Consider the following 18,455-nt stretch of genomic DNA (forward strand, 5'->3'; position numbering starts at 1 on the left):
AAGTTTTGCCTAAGGCCTCACAAAGCCTGGAGCCGCTTCAGATGGCAAGGATTGGACTGAACGGTATGGGTGCCCAATATATGCCAATTTCTCATTTTAAGAGTTTGGTATGTATGTGAATATCAATACAGAACGCAAACGTCTACTTTCATACGAGTGACAGCTTGAGGCCCAGATTCTCGTAGATCGGCGTATCTTTGTGCGGGCGTAACGTATCCTATTTACGTTACGCCTCCGCAACTTAAACGGGCAAGTGCTGTATTCTCAAAGCATTTGCTCCGTAAGTTGCGGCTGCGTATCGTAAATCGGCCGGCGTAAGCCGCCTAATTCAAATTTGGAAGATGTGGGCGTGTGTTATGTAAATGTTATGTGACCCCACGTAAATGACGCATTTTACGAACGGCGCATGCGCCGTCCGTGGACATATCCCAGTGTGCATTGCTCCAAAGTACGCGGCAAGGACGTATTGGTTTCGACGTGAACGTAAATGACGTCCAGCCCCATTCACGAACGACTTACAAAATTCGACGCGGGAACGACGTCCATACTTAACATTGGTACGCCGCATGTACGCCTCATATAGCAGGGGTAACTTTACGCCGGGAAAAGCCTAACGTAAACGACGTATCTGTACTGCGTCGGCCGGGCGTACGTTCGTGAATTCGCGTATCTAGCTGATTTACATATTTCTAGGCGTAAAACAGCGTACATGCCCCTAGCGGCCAGCGTAAATATGCAGTTAAGATCCGACGGCGTAAGGCCTCGTACACACGACCGAACATGTCTGCTGAGACTGGTCCGTCGAACCAGTTTCCGCGGACATGTGTGTACGTGTGTACGGCCGACCGGACAATTTTCCGGCGGATCGGACAGGTTTCCAGCGGACAAATGTTTCTTAGCATGCTAAGAAACATGTCCGCTGGAAGCCTGTCCGTCGGACATGTTCGGTCGTCTGTACGACTCACCGGACATGTCCGCTCGGCCGAAAGCCCTCGCATGCGTTGAAGTGATTCGACGCATGCGTGGAAGTATTGACCTTCCAGGGTCGCGCACGTCGCCGCCTCATCGTCACGGCCACGTCACCGCGTATCCTGTCTGCACGGATTTCGGTTTGTTGGTGTGTACAACCATCAGACCGAAATCTCTGAGCGGACATGTCCGATGAAAACGGTCCACGGACCGTTTTCATCGGACATGTCCCCTCGTGTGTACGAGGCCTAAGAGACTTATGCCGATCGGATCTAATACAAATCTATGCGTAACTGATTCTAAGAATCAGGCGCATAGATACGACCGCTCAGACTCAGAGATACAACGGCGTATCTGGAGATACGCCGTCGTATCTCCTTTGAGAATCTGGGCCTATGTGTCTTATACATGTTCAGTACAGTTCCTCAAAAAATATTGATTTGATTTAATCCAGTGTCTTAACCAATTTTCCTTTGACGGTAATCTCATCAACCTCCAAATGGGCCAATTTGAGTACAATAAACAAGATGGGTAGATTGTGAGTTTCTTGGCAATGAGTGACTAAATATAAGACAGAGTTTTAACTTCTTTCCCACTACTGTAGCACCATGAATAATCCTAGAACATTTTTTTTGTTGGAAGGTAAACAAACTTCTATTGAGTGTAAAAACATAAAAGGCCAAAACGAAAATAAAAAGTAAAAAAATTCATAATGACGACTTCAATCCATGTGTCTTCTTCTGTAACTTGTGAGTGCAGTTTATATAGAATCCTAATAATACAGATTATCGATGCCATGCAAACGCTCACGTATCGTGATCCCTGCTCGAAAAATAGAGAGCTTTATCTTACAATTCTTCACACCTAGTTGAGTCTCAACTTCAAGTCTCTAGAAAAAAAAAAACTCTGTCATTTTTGTTGAGGATTGTCTCAAAAATAGATCACTTTTATTTAACGAAACCTTCATTTTTTTATTTAATTTTTTTTCCAATTCTGTGAAGAGGTTAAAAGTCAATTGATATTGAACCCTGAGAACAATCCTCTCGACCTCTTGCGTAAATTTCACAAGGGATCTCCTCCATGACCCGGTCTTCCATGCCTTCGGCACAGTCGTGGGACTGTTTGAACGCGTACGTGCTTTTCTTGAAGGTACTGTTAAACGTTTTCATGGGCTGCGGCTGGGCAAAATCATTGCGAAACGGAAGTTCCATGGAGCTCAGGTTGGTCCTGCTGTGTTTCAGAGTGGCCGTTTGGGAACCGCAGTGGTGATCGTGAATACACCGAGACGTGGCAGAGGAGCGCCTCGTTTTTTGGTAGTTTTCCAGTTCTTCGGACAAGTCGGCTAAATCGGCGGAAATCTCTTTGTCCCGGAGGGAGAAGAGCTCGTAGTGAGGTGGGTCGAAAACCTCCTGGAAACCGGTCTTGTTGAACGTGGTCTTGCTGCGGGCCATGATCTTTTTACGGGGCTGTTTGACTTGGACCAGAATGGAAATTATGAGAAGGACCAAGACAATTCCAGAGGTGATCCCAATAATGGTCCCATGGGTCTTGGTAATTTGCTCAAACAGTCCAGCTTCTTTTCTTTCTGCAACCAAAATAAATAAATAATTAGGCACTTAGACATAAATGAACAAAGCCCAGCCATTAATGCGCTCTATTAGGTAGATTCACGTACATTGGCCTAACTTTAGGGCGGCCTAGCCTAGCCTTTTTAGGCTACACCGCCGTAAATTAACTAGGCTAGTAGTGATTTTCAAACCACTTACCTGCTAATCTACGGCGGTGTAGCCTAAAACGAGCGGGCGTAAGGGCGCCTAATTCAAATGACTTGGAGGGGGGTGTGTTGTATGGAAATGAGGCTTGACCTCAATTTTTTTGCGCATTGCGGCTAAGTAGGCCATACGGGCCTATTGATTTTGACGCGGACGTAAACGACGTAACTCCCGATTCGCGGACGACTTACGCAAACGACGTAAAAAATTCGAACCTCGCGGCGGGAACGGCGCCCATACTTTAGCATTGTTATTCCACCTCATAGGAAACTACGTTAATCGAGTGCGGCGGGCGCGCGTACATTTGGGAATCGGCGTAAAAGCTAATTTACATAATCTACGCCGGCCGCAATGGAAGCGCCACCTAGCGGCCATCCAAAAAATTGCAAGCTAAGATAGAACGGCGCAAGCCGGCCTATCTTAGCTTTGTTTAAGCGTATCTCTGTTTGAGCATACACTTAAACAAACGCCGGCGTAGATTCAGAGTTAGGTCGGCTTATCTACTGATAAGCCGGCCTAACTCTTTGTGAATCTACCTACATGTATGTTTTTGTAATTTCCTTAGAGCAGAGGTGTCAAGCTCGATTTCATCGTGGGCCGCATCAGCGTTATGATTGCCCTCAAAAGGGCTGGTTGTATCTGTAAGATTAGATGTCCAGCGCATCCCCTCCCGCTTACATTAGATGTCAAGAGCCCCCCCACCCTCAGAAGTTGAGTCCCCCACTCTCCCTTACATCACAGTGCACCCCCCTTTCCTTATGCTGCTGCTGGGGAGAAGCTGGATGCATTGCTTGAAAGAAGAAAGTAAGGATCTGGCATAGGACCAAAAGAGGGCTGGAGCTCTCCTGCAGCTGCAGGAGAAGTGCGAGGGCCACATGAAATGGCCTGGAGGGCTGTATTCAGCCCGCAGGCCTTGTATTTGACACCTGTGCCTTAGAGGATCTAAATCAGGGGTTTCCAACCTGCGGCCACACACAAAATCATAAACTTTCTTATAGCGGACCTTCAGTTATTTTTTCAACTTTCCATCTATTAAATCTTCTGCCCTTGTTGTTGTTTTAACTTTGGATAGTAAAACTTTTTTTTTCTGCCACTAAATACCTTTTACAGCCCACTTCCTGTTTCTTGTCTGGTCATTAGCCTAGGCTTATGATATCACTGTTGTACGAGTTTGCCAGGAAGGAAGGAATGAAGGGAGGATGAGTCCTAAGAGGGCCAATGAAAGCTGCAGGGCTGCAAAGCTGGAGGTGTGCCTCTGTGTAAATCCAGGAAGTGAACAGGCAGTGGCTTCAGCTGCCCACAGTTAAAATGGCTGCAGCCAGACTTAGTTGGGGAAGATTTCTGCAGCATTAATGGCAAGTATAGAATCACGGTATATATAAAATAATATGCAAAGTGGTTGGAACGAAGCTTCAGAATGGCAAAGATGTTTATATTAGAAATTATGTGAGCAGACTGCAGTTCCTCTTTAAAAATATATATATATTTTTTTAACTTTTTGTAAAAATGCATTTACACTTAGCGAACACCGCCGGATTATTGTGCTCTATCCAGCCAAAATCTTGCTCTTGTCACTCCTGCTGCCCTTCGTATCTTTGCTGCCACTCGTTACTGACCTTTGGCTTGTTCCTCCACTACGCTTCTGCTTGATCCCCACCTTCAAACACTTGTTACTGATCCTTGGTTTGCTTACTGACTACACTTCTGCCTGATCCCTACCTGCTATATCTACTACTGGACCCCGGCTTGCATCCCTCCTGGTGGGGCGATCCTGAGGACTGTGACCTGGTACTAACACGCAGCAAAACCCATCTCCACCATCAGGAGCTCTGGTGAATACTGGTTAGTTCTTAGACCCCCCCACTTCAGGTAAGCCCATGTGATCCACCAGGGTGACCAACTTGCTTGCTTATCCAACTGGTCAGTGGGAGCCTCTCTACTGGTCTCCGAGCCTGACCCCTAACCGTGACACACTGAGTCACTAAAGTGTATCTAAGGCAAAATCTTGCTTTTTTTGGGGGGGGAGATATAGAGTGGCACGTTTTTAGGACTGTCTGTGGCCTCTCTATTGAGAACCACCTTCTCTATTTTTCCTGGTGACCATTGTCACTGAGACACCAGGGGAATACCTGTTTTGGTGACAGCTGTCTAGTAGAGGCATTCAAATCAGTTTGCAGAAATTTTCTGTTGAATCTCCTAGACAAAAAGTGAAGGGAAATTTCCCCATTGTGATATTCTTTATAAAGTCCAGGATCTTCTCACAAATTGTGGTGCTCAGTGGGAGGGTTGGAGTGGTCACTTTCCTGGGTAATGTTCACTGACAGTGGGGTGTACATTAAAAAAAGGCGTGTTTTATGGAGTGATTGCCTCTGCAGCCTCTCTAGTGGTTCCTAGGCCAGCCAATTACTGATGTAAAGAGGTGAAAACATCATGGACTGGACATTGATAGTCGTCACAATGGTGGCACTTTATGAAATTCCTGTTTTTAGGAAAACACTTCTTTTAACCTGAGAATTTTTGAATTGTATTATCATTCATATCTATAATAAACTCATGTAATGTTGGTATACATGTTATTTTAAAGTACTATCAGTAGTCATCAGCATGGTGACAATGGTGGGACTTTTTGAAATGCCTGTGTTCAAGAAAATACTTTCTTCAACCTGAGAATTTCTCCTTCTGGGGAGGATTGCCCTGAGTGAGTGAGTGAAAAACGTATATAGCGCAACACATGCGAACTGAATCGCCTCTGGGCGCTGTATCCATTCCGTGAGTGAAACCCTTTGAGCTCAGAAGAGATGGGTTTTAATCTTTCTCCTGAAGGCCAAGTGGTCCAACTCCAATCGGATGGTGGTTGGTAGAGTGTTTCACAGTCGGGGTCCCTGGACTGCAAACCTTCGATCTCCTTTGGACTTGTATCTGGTTTTGGGTATGTGGACAAGGTTTTGATTGGTGGATCGCAGAATACGATTGGGGTTATGAGCTTTTATTTTTTCGCATAAATATTGGGGGGCGTTTCCTCGATTACACTTATGCATTAGGCCCTCTCTATTTGTGACCAAGACTGAGACACCGACCAGGACACAGAGGGAACACCAGTTTCGGTGTCACCTAAGAGAGGAATTCTGATCAGTTTGCAGAAATTTTCTCTCACTTCTTATTGCACCTCCTGGACATGAAATTAAGGGAAACTTCCCCACCGGGACATCCTTGACTACAAATTCCAGCGTAAAAAATCCATGGCTCTCACCTCTGCAGTGGTTTTCATCCCAGGGGTAGGCACAGTTCTGTATGCCATTACAGACCAGGGAGTTGTTAATGCACATGTTACTGTGACAGAAGAAGGTGTTTTCCCCACACGGAGCTAGAAAAAAAGAAAAAACACGTATGCTGTAACATCAACTGCACTCTTCAACTGAAACACTTAAAAGGGGAAATTCCGCTTATTTGCACGGCGATCCAAGCGGAAGTTTACTCTCACCCCCTTCCAGGACACATCACAGGTCGGCAGCTACAATTCCTATAGCTGCTGACTTTTAATAAATGGACACTTACCTGTTCAGGGATCCAGCGCCACACTCACCCAGGCTAGTTCCTGTGTTCCCGGCGCTGGCATCCTAACTGTGGCCAGCTGGCTTTAGGCTTCACAGCCAGTTGCTCACTGCGCATGTGCAACCTGGCTCTTTGTAAATGGACACAGAAGACTGCGGGGAGGAAGGGGGAAGGAGAACCTTTGCTTGGATTGCCTAGGCATTCCGACCGTAAGACAAGGTACTTGCACCCCCCACCTTCTAAAATTACATGCCAAGTAATGCAGAGGAGGGGGGAGGCTGCCATAAAGCAGAACTTCCCCTTTTGGGTGGAGCTCCGGGTTAAGATGCTGGTGCCCTGACCTGAAGCCGATTGAAGAATCAATTTGGGTGCCAACAGAGCTGGATCCCTGGACAGGTAAGTGTCCTTATAATAAAAGTCAGCAGATACAGTATATCACGGACTTGGCTGCAGGAGAACCATGGCCTGGGAAACTATGTGTTATAATGTGTTCTTAAGTTATCCAGACAGGGCTGGTCACTAATTCCTTGTGACTTCTTATGCTGTCTAAGGAGGTCATTGTTATGATAATAGGACTAGCTCTATTGTGTAAGGTGACCTTTGTCTGAAATAATGGAAGTATCCCTTATCTGAAGGTTTGCTGTATAAATTCTGTGTGTCTCTAAAATCAAAGCAGTCCATTTTCTGGTGTACTCCAAGACTGGTGTTGTCTGGTCCTTGGGGTTTCTATAGCCAGATCCATTTTTCTCATGTTCCAGGACTTGGGAAGCAGCTTCTTGGTGGAAATACCCAACAGGGTGTCCGGAGTCCATCACACAGTGGCCCAGATTCAAGAAGCACTTGCGCCCGCGCAACCATAGGTTGCGCGGCGCAAGTGCTTACTTGCTCCGGTGTAACGAGTGCTCCTGATTCAGGAACCTCGTTACACCGACTGCAGCCTAAGATATGACAGACATAAGCCTCCTTATGCCTTCATATCTCAGGCTGCATTCTTGCGTTGGCCGCTAGGGGGCGCGGCCATTGTGATCGGCGTATAGTATGCAAATTGCATACTACCACCGATTCACAAAAGTTGCGCGGGCCCTGGGCACGCAAGGTACGGAGTTTCCGTACGGCAACTTTAGCGCAAGGTTGCTCCTGCTAATAGCAGGGGCAGCCAATGCTAAAGTATAGCTGCGCTTCCCGCTCGTGAAATTTAAATTTCACGTCGTTTACGTAAGTGATTCGTGAATGGCGCTGGACGCCATTCACGTTCACTTAGAAGCAAATGACGTCCTTGCGACGTCATTTGCCGCAATGCACGTCGTGAAAGTTTCCCGACAGAGCATGCGCTGTTCGCTCGGCGCGGGAGCGCGCCTAATTTAAATGATTCCCGCCCCCGGCGGGATCATTTACATTAGGCGCCCTTACGCAGGGCTAATTAGCATAGCGCCCGCGCAATTTACGGAGCTACTGCTCCGTGAATCGCGGGCAAATCGAAATATTTGCGTGGGCGCAGAGAAAAATCTTTGCTCTTTGCCCACGCAAATATTGCGTGGATCTACCTGAATCTGGGCCAGTATTTGTAGCTGCTGACTTTTAATTTTTAGGGGGGAGACTGGAGCTCCTCTTTAAACAAATTTTGAGTGACCACATGCTTTTGAAGTTATAATGTATGTAATCAGAGGTGCCATAATTCCACCATAAGGCAATGCAGTATGGGTAACAATTTATCCAGCATACTCACGTTCCACAAATGATGTAAAGAGCATTCGGAATCTGCTGAGCCGGCTTCCTTCATCTGCCCACATTCGGACCACCCCCGTTCCGGTCTGCAGCATGACGTCATTGGCCACAGTGCTACAGAACTTGGCTTTGAGGTTCTCTATGGAGCTGCTTCCATCATAGACCGCCACAAAGTTGCGCTTGCACTCATTGGAATGTTCCATTTGGTAGTCCAAAAATCGCAAATAGATCTGGAGGAAAAGATGATCAGTAAAGGGTCAGTCTACCACAAAATTAATATTTCAGTATCTGGTCTGGTAGGCGTTGGAGAGTTGAACCAACCTGACAATTTTTTTTTATTGGTGAGATGTCACTGAATTCCTGCCTCTTGTTTCTTTTTTTTTTAACTTTTTTGTAGTTTGACGTTTTACTTTTTTATTTTTGTATAATTTTCTTATCTTTAATATTATTTTTCTTATTCTTTAATTTTTAATTACTTATTTTATTAATTTAATTATTATTTCTTTTTTTTTTTTACACTTAACTTTATTGCTATCACACAGGAGAAAATAATTCCCTGTGTGATAGCAATTGGAGGTGACAGGTTCTCTTTATTAACCCTGTCACCTCAGGAGTGGATTGGCGTCAGGGACAGTAGCCAAACTAGGCAGCCGTGGGGAGGAGGAGGGAGGGGCAGGGGACAGAGTCCCGAAGATATAGCCAGCCGGAGGGAGGTATGTGATGTGGGGGACGGGGACAGGGAGGACGGATGGCTGGTAGAAAAGAAAGCAACTCACCGCCGCCCGTATGCTGAAACTGTCTCCGCTCTGCTCGCACACACCCCCACCTCCTCCTAACCCCACACATCTCAGCATTAGACCGGCATTCTGTTTATCATAGCGTGGTTAGGAGCAGGCGGGGCTGTGTGCAAGCAGAGCGGAGACAATTTCAGTATGTGTTTTACCGTTCTGCAGCCACTATTCATTATCAGCAATTTTAAAGCTGTTTCGGCATTTCCCCAAAACAGCTGTTTTCGGCCGATATGTATCGGCCACCGATATATCGGTGCATCACTATGAAAATAGTTTACCCAGGCAAAGCCCTTTCTCCCACAGAGCTGATTATTCTGTGATTGGCCACAGCCAAAGTCGCCTGTCCTGGACTTCGCGTCGAAGTTGTCTCCAAATCACCTTACAAAGTCACGCTGTAAGTCGGGTTGCCCCTGTGTGAACCGGCACAGTGGCGGGTGTGTTTCCGCTATGAATTACATTGACATGTATTGTTGGCTGCTGCATTTTCAATAAAAAATCTTTGTTGGATAAAAAAAAAAGAAGAAAACTAGACGTAGATTGTACAATCGGATCATACACTGCTTAAAATTTATTAAAGGCACATCTCTTTAAAATCCTCAAGCCTTCCGACAGTCTCACCTTAGCTTTCGGTGTTGCCTTTATAGTCCATATGCAGTCCACAGCCTGACCGGCCTTCAGTTTATCCCCCTGTTCCACCTGGCTAGATCGGATAATTCCATCTGGTCCTGATAACTCGAACTGACAGTCTGAAGAAAGCAAAGGAAGGTGGTCAGCAGAACAACAAAGGATTTTCATTAACAGAAAAATAGGCTCCGAAAAAAAACCTCATACAGACCTGGTATTGGGCTTAGGATACCCCCGAGATAGCTGAAGTCCGGGTCTGCAAGAAAATACAAATCATATCAAGCTCTGTTTATTTATTGCTTTAAATTTAATACACTGAGGCCTAGTACACACGTCCGAGAATCTCGTCAGGAAAACTCTTGCCGCCGGAGTGTACTGACTGTCCTTTCAAAAGAACCGCGGTTCTCTTGAAAGGAAAGAACGCAGTGACGTCATAGCCGCCGCCATCTTGCTTCACCCTACCTATGCCGTGGAAGCTTTCGCACATGTTTCAAAATCATTTCGAGCATGCTGTGATGGATGATAGTAAAATTCCTATTTTGTGTTAAGCTAATTCTTTTATTAGAACCACTGAAATGTTTTCTCTTCTTATATTCTTTTAATTTCTTTTATATTTTTATATTGTTTTTATATTCTTTATCTATGTATGCATGTGTGAAGGTATATATTCCAAGTGTTTATTTTCCTTGAAAAGTTATGTCAGATATTAAGGGCCAGATCCACATACATGTAGAACGGCGCAGTGTATCAGAGATACACTACGCCGCCGTACCTTTCCTGGCGCATTTTCGAATCCTTAGCGATTTCGCGCCGTAAGTTACGGCGGCGTAGTGTATTTCTGGCGGCGGATTTCAAATTGGGCGGGTTGGGGGCGGGTTTCATTTAAATGAAGCGCATCCCCGCGCCGAATGAAATGCGCATGCGTCGTTCCTAAATTTCCCGCCGTGCATTGCGCTAAATGATGTCGCAACAACGTCATTTTTTGAACTTAGACGTGAGTTAGGTCCATCCCTATTTACGGACGACTTACGCAAAAAAACGACGCGGGAACGACGGCCACACTTAACATACTTAACTCCAGGGCACTGTGGCAGGCTACACAGGAGAGAGCCCAATGGGGAGGATGGGGGTGACGGTTTATCGCACCAGGTCACACCAACCCTAGTAACGCCATTGAGTTAATTTACTGAAATATCCATTTTGTGGATCCAAGTTGTGCATTCAGCCTGTCGCAGTCTTTGACTTGCTCTAGGATCAGATGACATACAGCCTCTCTACCATTGTTACAAACCTCTATATACTGGACAACTCTTATGTTGGCTCATAATTTAGCGAGTATTGGAAGCATGTAGCAGAACAAGCCCTTGGTTCCCTGGTCTCCATACCTGGGATGAAGGAATATTTCGCTCGGAACCCCAGGCCTTCCAGCTCTTCATCGGAGGTGAACTTAATCCACATAAAGCGCCCCGTCGATCTGATTGCCGTGGGACTCCGAATCCCGCAGTACCGATCGATGAGCGGGGAGAAGCCAAATGGACCGTCTCGTACTTCTAGGTGATCAAAGCGACATTCGAAAGAAGGCTCTATGTGGTAGGGCTCATCAAAGGTCAGTTCAATTCTTTGGCGAGGAGCAGCTGAAGGATGAAAACCCAACAGTGTTACAATGTAGTGTTATCACTTTGTAATTACAGTTATAATAAATTCAATGGGAACCATAAAATATCTTTAACCAATGCCATATCATACACAGCACACAAGTTTCTCTAAGGGACCTTGCACCCAAATGTAAGGTCTGCTTATTAAATTATGTGAAGCCCTTTCCAGGCACAATACAGATGTAGCGCCCTCTAGTTAGGTCCTGGGGAAGTTTATTTTTTGGCTCACTCTGTAGTCAGGGATGTGGGATTGTCTGTTTTGGTCTGCTGTGGCTCCATAGGATCTGGGATTGATTGCTTCTCCCTAGTTCTGTTGAGAAACTTCCAGAGCTTGGGGCAGGAGGATTCAAATCCTCAGCTGGAATATTTACTACCTGTTGACCAATCCATAGGGATCAAGGAAGGGGGTAAATAGGCTGAGGCCTGCGCAGAGGAGTTAGTGTCTGGTCCTACTTACCTGAGGACTGCTGATGCTTCAGAGGGCTGCTTGCGCCTGGAGCCATCCAGGACTGGCTGCTAGACAACATTGGTACTATGGACAGAACCCTCAAATTCTGGATCTCTCTAAACAGGTCTGTGAGTAGAGTTTGATTACTGAGGTGCAATCCCCATGGTCCCCAGCTATGGATAGAGATTGTTAGCCCTGATCTCAAGATTGTTCATGGCTCTCTCCCCTTCTCTCCCCTTGGAGCGAGCCTCCCAGGCAGGGCTGTCTTTAAGGAATTTAACATAGTAATAATGTGTTTTTGATGCATTGTTCAAATGCCCAGATTGAACCTTTATGTTTCTTTGACTTGTGTATTGTTTTCTCAATTTTTTGTGATTTTACATGTAGTATTTCTAAAAATCTCCTGAAGAAGCCAATGGTTGGCTAAAAATAGCCGAGATCAGTTCGGCTTGGAACAGCGCATGGAGATTGGAGGCAGGGGGTGAATGGAGGCAGGGGGGTTGGTGGCTGCGGTGGCACCGCAGAAGGGGATGGAGGCAGGGGGAGATTGGAGGCAGGGGGTGTTAGTGGCAGGGGGTGATTGGAGGCAGGGGGTGTTGGTGGCACCGCAGAGGGAGATGGTGGCACCGCAGAGGGTGGGGGAAGGAGACCGGGGTTGTTGGTGGCACTGCAGAGGGGGATGGGGGCAGGGGACGATAGAGGCAGAGGGTGATTGGGGGAAATAGGAGGCAGGGGGTGATTGGAGGCAGGGGGTGTTGGTGGCACCGCAGAGGGGGAGGGTGGCATTGCAGAGGGTGGGGATGGAGACAGGGGTTGTTGGTGGCACCGCAGAGGGGGATGGAGGCAGGGGATGATAGAGGCAGGGGGTGATTGGAGGCAGAGGGCCTGGGGGAAATAGGAGGCAGGGGGTGTTGGTGGCACCGCAGAGGGGAAGGGTGGCATTGCAGAGGGTGGGGATGAAGACAGGGGTTGTTGGTGGCACCGCAGAGGGGGATGGAGGCAGGGGACGATGGAGGCAGGGGGTGATTGGAGGCAGAGGGAGATTGGAGGCAGGGGGAGATTGTGGCACCGCAGAGGGGGGTGAAGGCAGGGGGTGTTGGTGGCAGAGGGGGATGAGGGCAGGGGGTGATGTAACTAAATAATTTGCCCTGATAATATCGAAAATAACAAAAATATGTTTTTTTACCTTAATATCTACCTTAAATCACATTGCTATTTGCCTAGCGTACTTGTTTGTAGCCTAAATACTAAAATGTGCCCCTAAAAATGTAATTTAGTAACTTTTGTGAAATGTCAGTAGAAACAATCTGGTAGGTTGGCAACACTGCCCTAGACCAGTGATTGCGAACCTTGGCACCCCAGATGTTTTGGAACTACATTTCCCATGATGCTCAACTACACTGCAGAGTGCAGGAGCATCATGGGAAATGTAGTTCCAAAACATCTGGAGTGCCAAGGTTCCCCATCACTGCCCTAGACTGATTATTGAGCCAGGTTGAGGGAACTGTTGCCTCTGAACTATATAGGAAAGAACTTGGCTAAATCCAGTGGCCCATTCGGGGGTGAGCGCTACACAATGAATCCCGAAATCATCTCCCCATAAGGCTGCATTCACAATGTAATACATGGCACCCCCCAACAAGCATACATGGACCAAAGGGGTGCAACCTCCCTTGGTGAGGCAGTTGCAGTTTTTGGCAGGTGGACAGGCTTTGAGGATCCATTAAAAAAATTAAATCAATACACCTCTAAAAAAAGGATTGCACGCAGGAATATAAGATTCTAAAAGAGAGAGAGAGAGAAACATTTCACTCACCTTCTAATATATAGACACATTCTTTGTTCGGAGGATAAGTGTTGGGAAAATTTGGGGATGCAAAGTGTCCTCCATTACTAGTTCTGACCCAGCTTCCGCACTGGGTCACAGGGATGTGTTTCGCTCCCATTACCGCACCATCTGAAATAAATACAAATATATTACCTAAAGGAATGACAATGTCCCTTTATATAGGCTCCTCTCCAGGGGTCAAGTCCTGGGGAAAATAGTGTGGGAACTCCCACCCAAGATCCACTCCCCCACCAAAAAAAAATGATACGCTCATATGCATAATTACTAAACCGCATGTTTTTGTTTTTTTTCGATCCACTGTACCTTTAAGCAAGTTCTTTCTAAATCCCGCGATAACTCGCGGCAGACCTCCGCAATGTCTCCTGGGAACAATGATAAAAGCTCCCAGGAGACACTGCGGCATCGAGGAAGTGATGGAATACCCGCACACTACCCGATGAATCCATATACAGGAAGCGGCCAGTAACATAAAGGGTTACTAAGGTTCGCCTGCCCCTGACAGTGACTCGAGCTGGGCATCGCCGCTTAGTGAAGGATTGGCTCGGGCGGCTCGGCTGCTCTAGTCCTGCAAAGGGAACTGCGTTCCTGCTGTGAAAAAAGTGCAGGAACTCCGTTCCCACGCGTTCCCGCAGGACTTGAGCCCTGCTCCTCTCTCTCTCTTTTTACCAACCACCTTAAAGGATAAAGTGCTGCAAGAAAGTAAAGGAGAAAAGACTGCTGGAGGCTGCAAGGTGCCTTTACCAGTGGAGGTGCGTCCATAAGGAGCGCACGGGCGCCGCCCCCTCTCTCCTGCCACCTCCATATCACCAATAGATAGATTCATGCAAAGGGAAGTTCCATTCGCCTTTGGGCTGCTTTTAGCTGATTTCGTGTTAGTAAAAGACGATTCGCGCTTTTCCGTCTGTTACAGCGTGATGAATGTGCTTACTCCATTATGAACGGTAGTTTTACCAGAACGAGCGCTCCCGTCTCATAACTTGCTTCTGAGCATGCGCTGTTTTTTTACGTCGTTTTAGCCCACACACGATCATTTTTTACAACCCGAAAAACGACATAGTTTAAAACGATGTTAAAAAATGCAGCATGTTCGAATTTTTTTTTTTGTCGTTTTTCAGAACCTGAAAAATGCTGTGAAGCCCACACACCATCATTTTAAATGACGTTTTTGAAAAACGACGTTTCTTTCATGCCGAAAAATGATCGTGTGTACGCGGCATCAGTCCCAGCAGGAGATGTGAACTGGCAATGTACATACCTTGTGTCCTCTGAGCCACAGCGATCCCTTCTACCACCAGTATAGTAATCAGGAGAACTACGAAGAGAAAAAAAAGAAATGCAGATATTAAAGTGATCTTTTGGGAAACTTAAAAAAACGATATGACGCAGGCCTTTTATTGACTGTCTTTTATTTTTCCCATAACAAGGATGCTATTTCACTGCTACAAATCACGGCTACAAAATCACTCATGTGATGAAATTGCTCAGCAGTCATTAAAGGGACACTAAAGGTTCATTTATTTATTTTTTAAATAACAAACATGTCATACTTACCTCCACTGTGCAGTTCGTTTTGCACAGAGTGGCCCCTAACGTCCTCGTCTGGGGTCCCACGGCGGCTGTTTTGGCTCCTCCCTGCAAGATCTAACCCCCTCTGAGGGGGTTACCATAGCCGCCGAGTGTGTGACTCGGACCTGCCCTGCCCCCCCCCCCCCCCGGCGTGCCGCATCATTTGATTTGATGGCCAATGGCTGCGCTGCTATCAATCTATCCAATGAAGAGCCGACAAGCCATTTGGAAAACGACGCAGGATCGCGCCCAGGGAAGTTCGGGGCTCAGGTAAGTAAAACGGGGCCTCAGGGGACCGGACAGTGCAAGGTGTTTTTTTACCTTAATACATAGGATGCATTAAGGTGAAAAAACACTAATGCCGCGTACACACAGTGCCGATCCTGACCTCCCTGGGGCCCTAAGCAAAATTACATGTCGCATTAAAGTTGAGAAGCGGGGGGCGCTGTCGACAGTGACCTGTCACATTAAAGATTAATGTTGAGAAGCGGGGGGAGGGGGTGTTCTGCTGTCGGAAATTACAAATTACATTAAAGTGAGAAGCGGGGGATGCTGACTTCTTACCTCTTCTCCCATGCAGCCAGCAAATTGAGAAGCGGAGTGAGGGGTCGAAAATTACTTCTCACGAGGCGGGGCCTCTACTAATTTGGGGGGCCCTCCGCAGCTTTGCAGGGCCCTAAGCGGCTTTCATAGTGCGGATCGGCCCTGCGTATACACGATCGGATTTTTCGGCGGAAAAACTTTGGATGTTTTTTCAGACGGAATTCCACTCAAGCTTTTTGACCTACAAGAACGCAGTGACGTACAACACTACGACGAGCCGTGAAAATTACGTTTAATGCTTCCGAGCATGCGTCAGAATTTTGCGCGTCCGAATTGCTACACACGGTCAGAATTTCCATGCAAAAGCTCACATCGGACTTTTGCTGGCGGAATTTCCGATCGTATGCACAGGGCATTAGCTTTACAACCCCTTTAAGCTTGTTGTATACATGGACAATTAAAACTGGTCAGGCGATAAAACAATAGAAGAGCCTTTCTCAACCTTTTCAACACAGGGGAACTCTTGAAATAACTTTCCGGTCTCAGGGAAAGATTTACGTTACGCCTCCGCAACTTAGACGGGCAAGTGCTGTATTCTCAAAGCACTTGCTCCGTAAGTTGCGGCGGCGTAGCGTAAATCGGCCGGCGTAAGACCGCCTAATTCAAATTTGGATCAGGGGGGCATGTTTTATGTAAATGTACTGTGACCCGACGTGATTGACGTTTTTCCCGAACGGCGCATGCGCCGTCCGTGGAATTTCCCAGTGTGCATTGCTCCAAAGTACGCCGCAAGGACGTCATTGGTTTCGGCGTGAACGTAAATGACGTCCAGCCCCATTCACGGACGACTTACGCAAACGACGTAACTTTTTCAAATTTTCGACGCGGGAACGACGGCCATACTTAACATTGGTACGCCGCACTTACGCCACCATATAGCAGGGGTAACTATACGCCGGGAAAAGCCTAACGTAAACAGCGTAACTTTACTGCGTCGGCCGGGCGTACGTTTGGGAATTCGCGTATCTAGCTAATTTGCATACTCTACGCGGAATTCGACGGAAGCGCCACCTAGCGGCCAGCGTTAATGTGCATTTACGATACGACGGTGTACCACAGTTACGCCAGTCGGATCTACGGGAAATCTATGCGTAACTGATTCTAATGCCGCATACACACCATCACTTTATGTGATGAAAAAAAACGACATTTTCTGTGAAGTAAAAAATTACGTTTTTGAAACTTCAATTTTCAAAGACGAAGTTGCCTACACACCATCGTTTTTCTCACAATGTTCTAGCAAAGCGAGGTTACGTTCCACCACGTTTTTCCATTGAAGCTCGCTTCATAAGTAGCTTCTGGGCATGCGCGGATGAAAAAACGTCGTTTTAAACGACGTTTTTGCTACACACGGTCAATTTCTGTGAAGTAAAAGTTGACGTTTTGAAAAACGACACATAAAATTGAAGCATGCTTCAATTTTTTTTGGTCGTTTTTTAGAAGACATAAAACAACGTTTTCCCCCACACACGGTCAATTAAAGTGACGTTTTTAAAAACTTCATTTTTTTTCATCACATAAAGTGATGGTGTGTACGGGGCATTAGAATCAGGCGCATAGATACGACCGTGCAACTTAGAGATACGACGGCGTATCTTGTTTAAGAATCTGGCCCTAAGTCTTTTACTTGTCCCCATTTTGTTGGGATATGAATCTCTTTACCCTCCCTTATTTAGAGGGCATCATCATTAACCATTATTCATTTCCCTTTCTAGTATTTTACATCATTAGACTCTTAAAGAATAGCTGAAATGCCAAGAAACGCGTAGAGTGCCCCTAGACGCCAAGAGTTACCTGTTCTTATTATATGTTTCTCAACTGATTTCTTTTATACAATGTTTTTCTTAAAAATCTAATTGTAATACTAAATCACGTATTTTAATTTCAATTTTGTGTTGACCTTGTTCTTATTTTGCATGGCGGTGCCTCATTTAAAGTCCTGTAGTTCTCCTTTTCTAATAATCAATTTAGGGACAGAGGTCGCCATGTAGGTCAAAGTGTGTGTGCCAGGTCACATCCAATTCACTCCCTGCAATAGAAGAGTGGAGGCTGAGCGCATAAGCATGCATCAAAACGTTTGGTAGAACAGAGTTATGGGTAACTGGAGATATTTCCTAAATGGAGACAATTACTGTGGAAGTCGAGCTTGACACAATAGCCTTGTGCCTTCCTATTGGTCAGCAAGGTTGCCCATCACATCAAAAGCCCAACTAGAAGGCTCAGGCAGTGGAAGAGGGTGGCATCAAGTTTTACTTGCTTGGTACTGTGGACGTCAAGCTTGGATCTGTACTTGTGTGCCTTCCTATTGGTCAGCATGGTTGCCCATCACATCAAAAGCCCAACTAGAAGGCTTAGGCAGTGGAAGAGGGTGGCATCAAGTTTTACTTGCTTGGTTCTGTGAACGTCAAGCTTGGATCTGTACTTGTGTGCCTTCCTATTGGTCACCAAGGTTGCCTATCACACTAAAAGCCCAACTAGAAGTCTCAGCAAGTGAGGGAGGGTGGAATCAAGCTTTACTTGCTTTGTACTGTGAACGTCAAGCTTGGATCTGTACTTGTGTGCCTTCCTATTGGTCAGGAAGGTTGCCCATCACATCAAAAGCCCAACTAGAAGTCTCAGCAAGTGAGGGCGGGTGGAATCAAGCTTTACTTGCTTGGTACTGTGAACGTCAAGCTTGGATCTGTACTTGTGTGCCTTCCTATTGGTCACCAAGGTTGCCTATCACACTAAAAACCCAACTAGAAGTCTCAGGCAGTGGAAGAGGGTGGCATAAAATTTTACTTGCTTGGTACTGTGAACGTCAAGCTTGGATCTGTACTTGTGTGCCTTCCTATTGGTCAGCAAGGTTGCCCATCACATCAAAAGCCCAACTAGAAGTCTCAGCAAGTGAGGGAGGGTGGA

General features: G+C 46.3%; 1 protein-coding gene across 1 annotated transcript in view; it reads right to left on the minus strand.

The window, feature by feature from the left end:
* Positions 1–1,862: 1,862 nt before the first annotated feature.
* The window catches only part of NETO2 (neuropilin and tolloid like 2), a 46,050-nt gene continuing 29,457 nt past the window's right edge, over positions 1,863–18,455 (minus strand). The window contains exons 2-9 of the mRNA XM_040329503.1: positions 14,641–14,697; positions 13,353–13,493; positions 10,819–11,067; positions 9,645–9,689; positions 9,428–9,555; positions 8,020–8,248; positions 5,992–6,105; positions 1,863–2,554 (exon numbers count right to left, since the gene is read on the minus strand). Coding sequence (XP_040185437.1) covers positions 1,974–2,554; positions 5,992–6,105; positions 8,020–8,248; positions 9,428–9,555; positions 9,645–9,689; positions 10,819–11,067; positions 13,353–13,493; positions 14,641–14,697 — 1,544 coding nt within the window. The 3' untranslated portion in view covers positions 1,863–1,973. The remainder of the gene's footprint in view (positions 2,555–5,991; positions 6,106–8,019; positions 8,249–9,427; positions 9,556–9,644; positions 9,690–10,818; positions 11,068–13,352; positions 13,494–14,640; positions 14,698–18,455) is intronic.

The sequence above is a fragment of the Rana temporaria genome, chromosome 11 (assembly GCF_905171775.1).
Source record: "Rana temporaria chromosome 11, aRanTem1.1, whole genome shotgun sequence".
In the NCBI taxonomy this organism is placed as follows: Eukaryota; Metazoa; Chordata; class Amphibia; order Anura; family Ranidae; genus Rana; species Rana temporaria.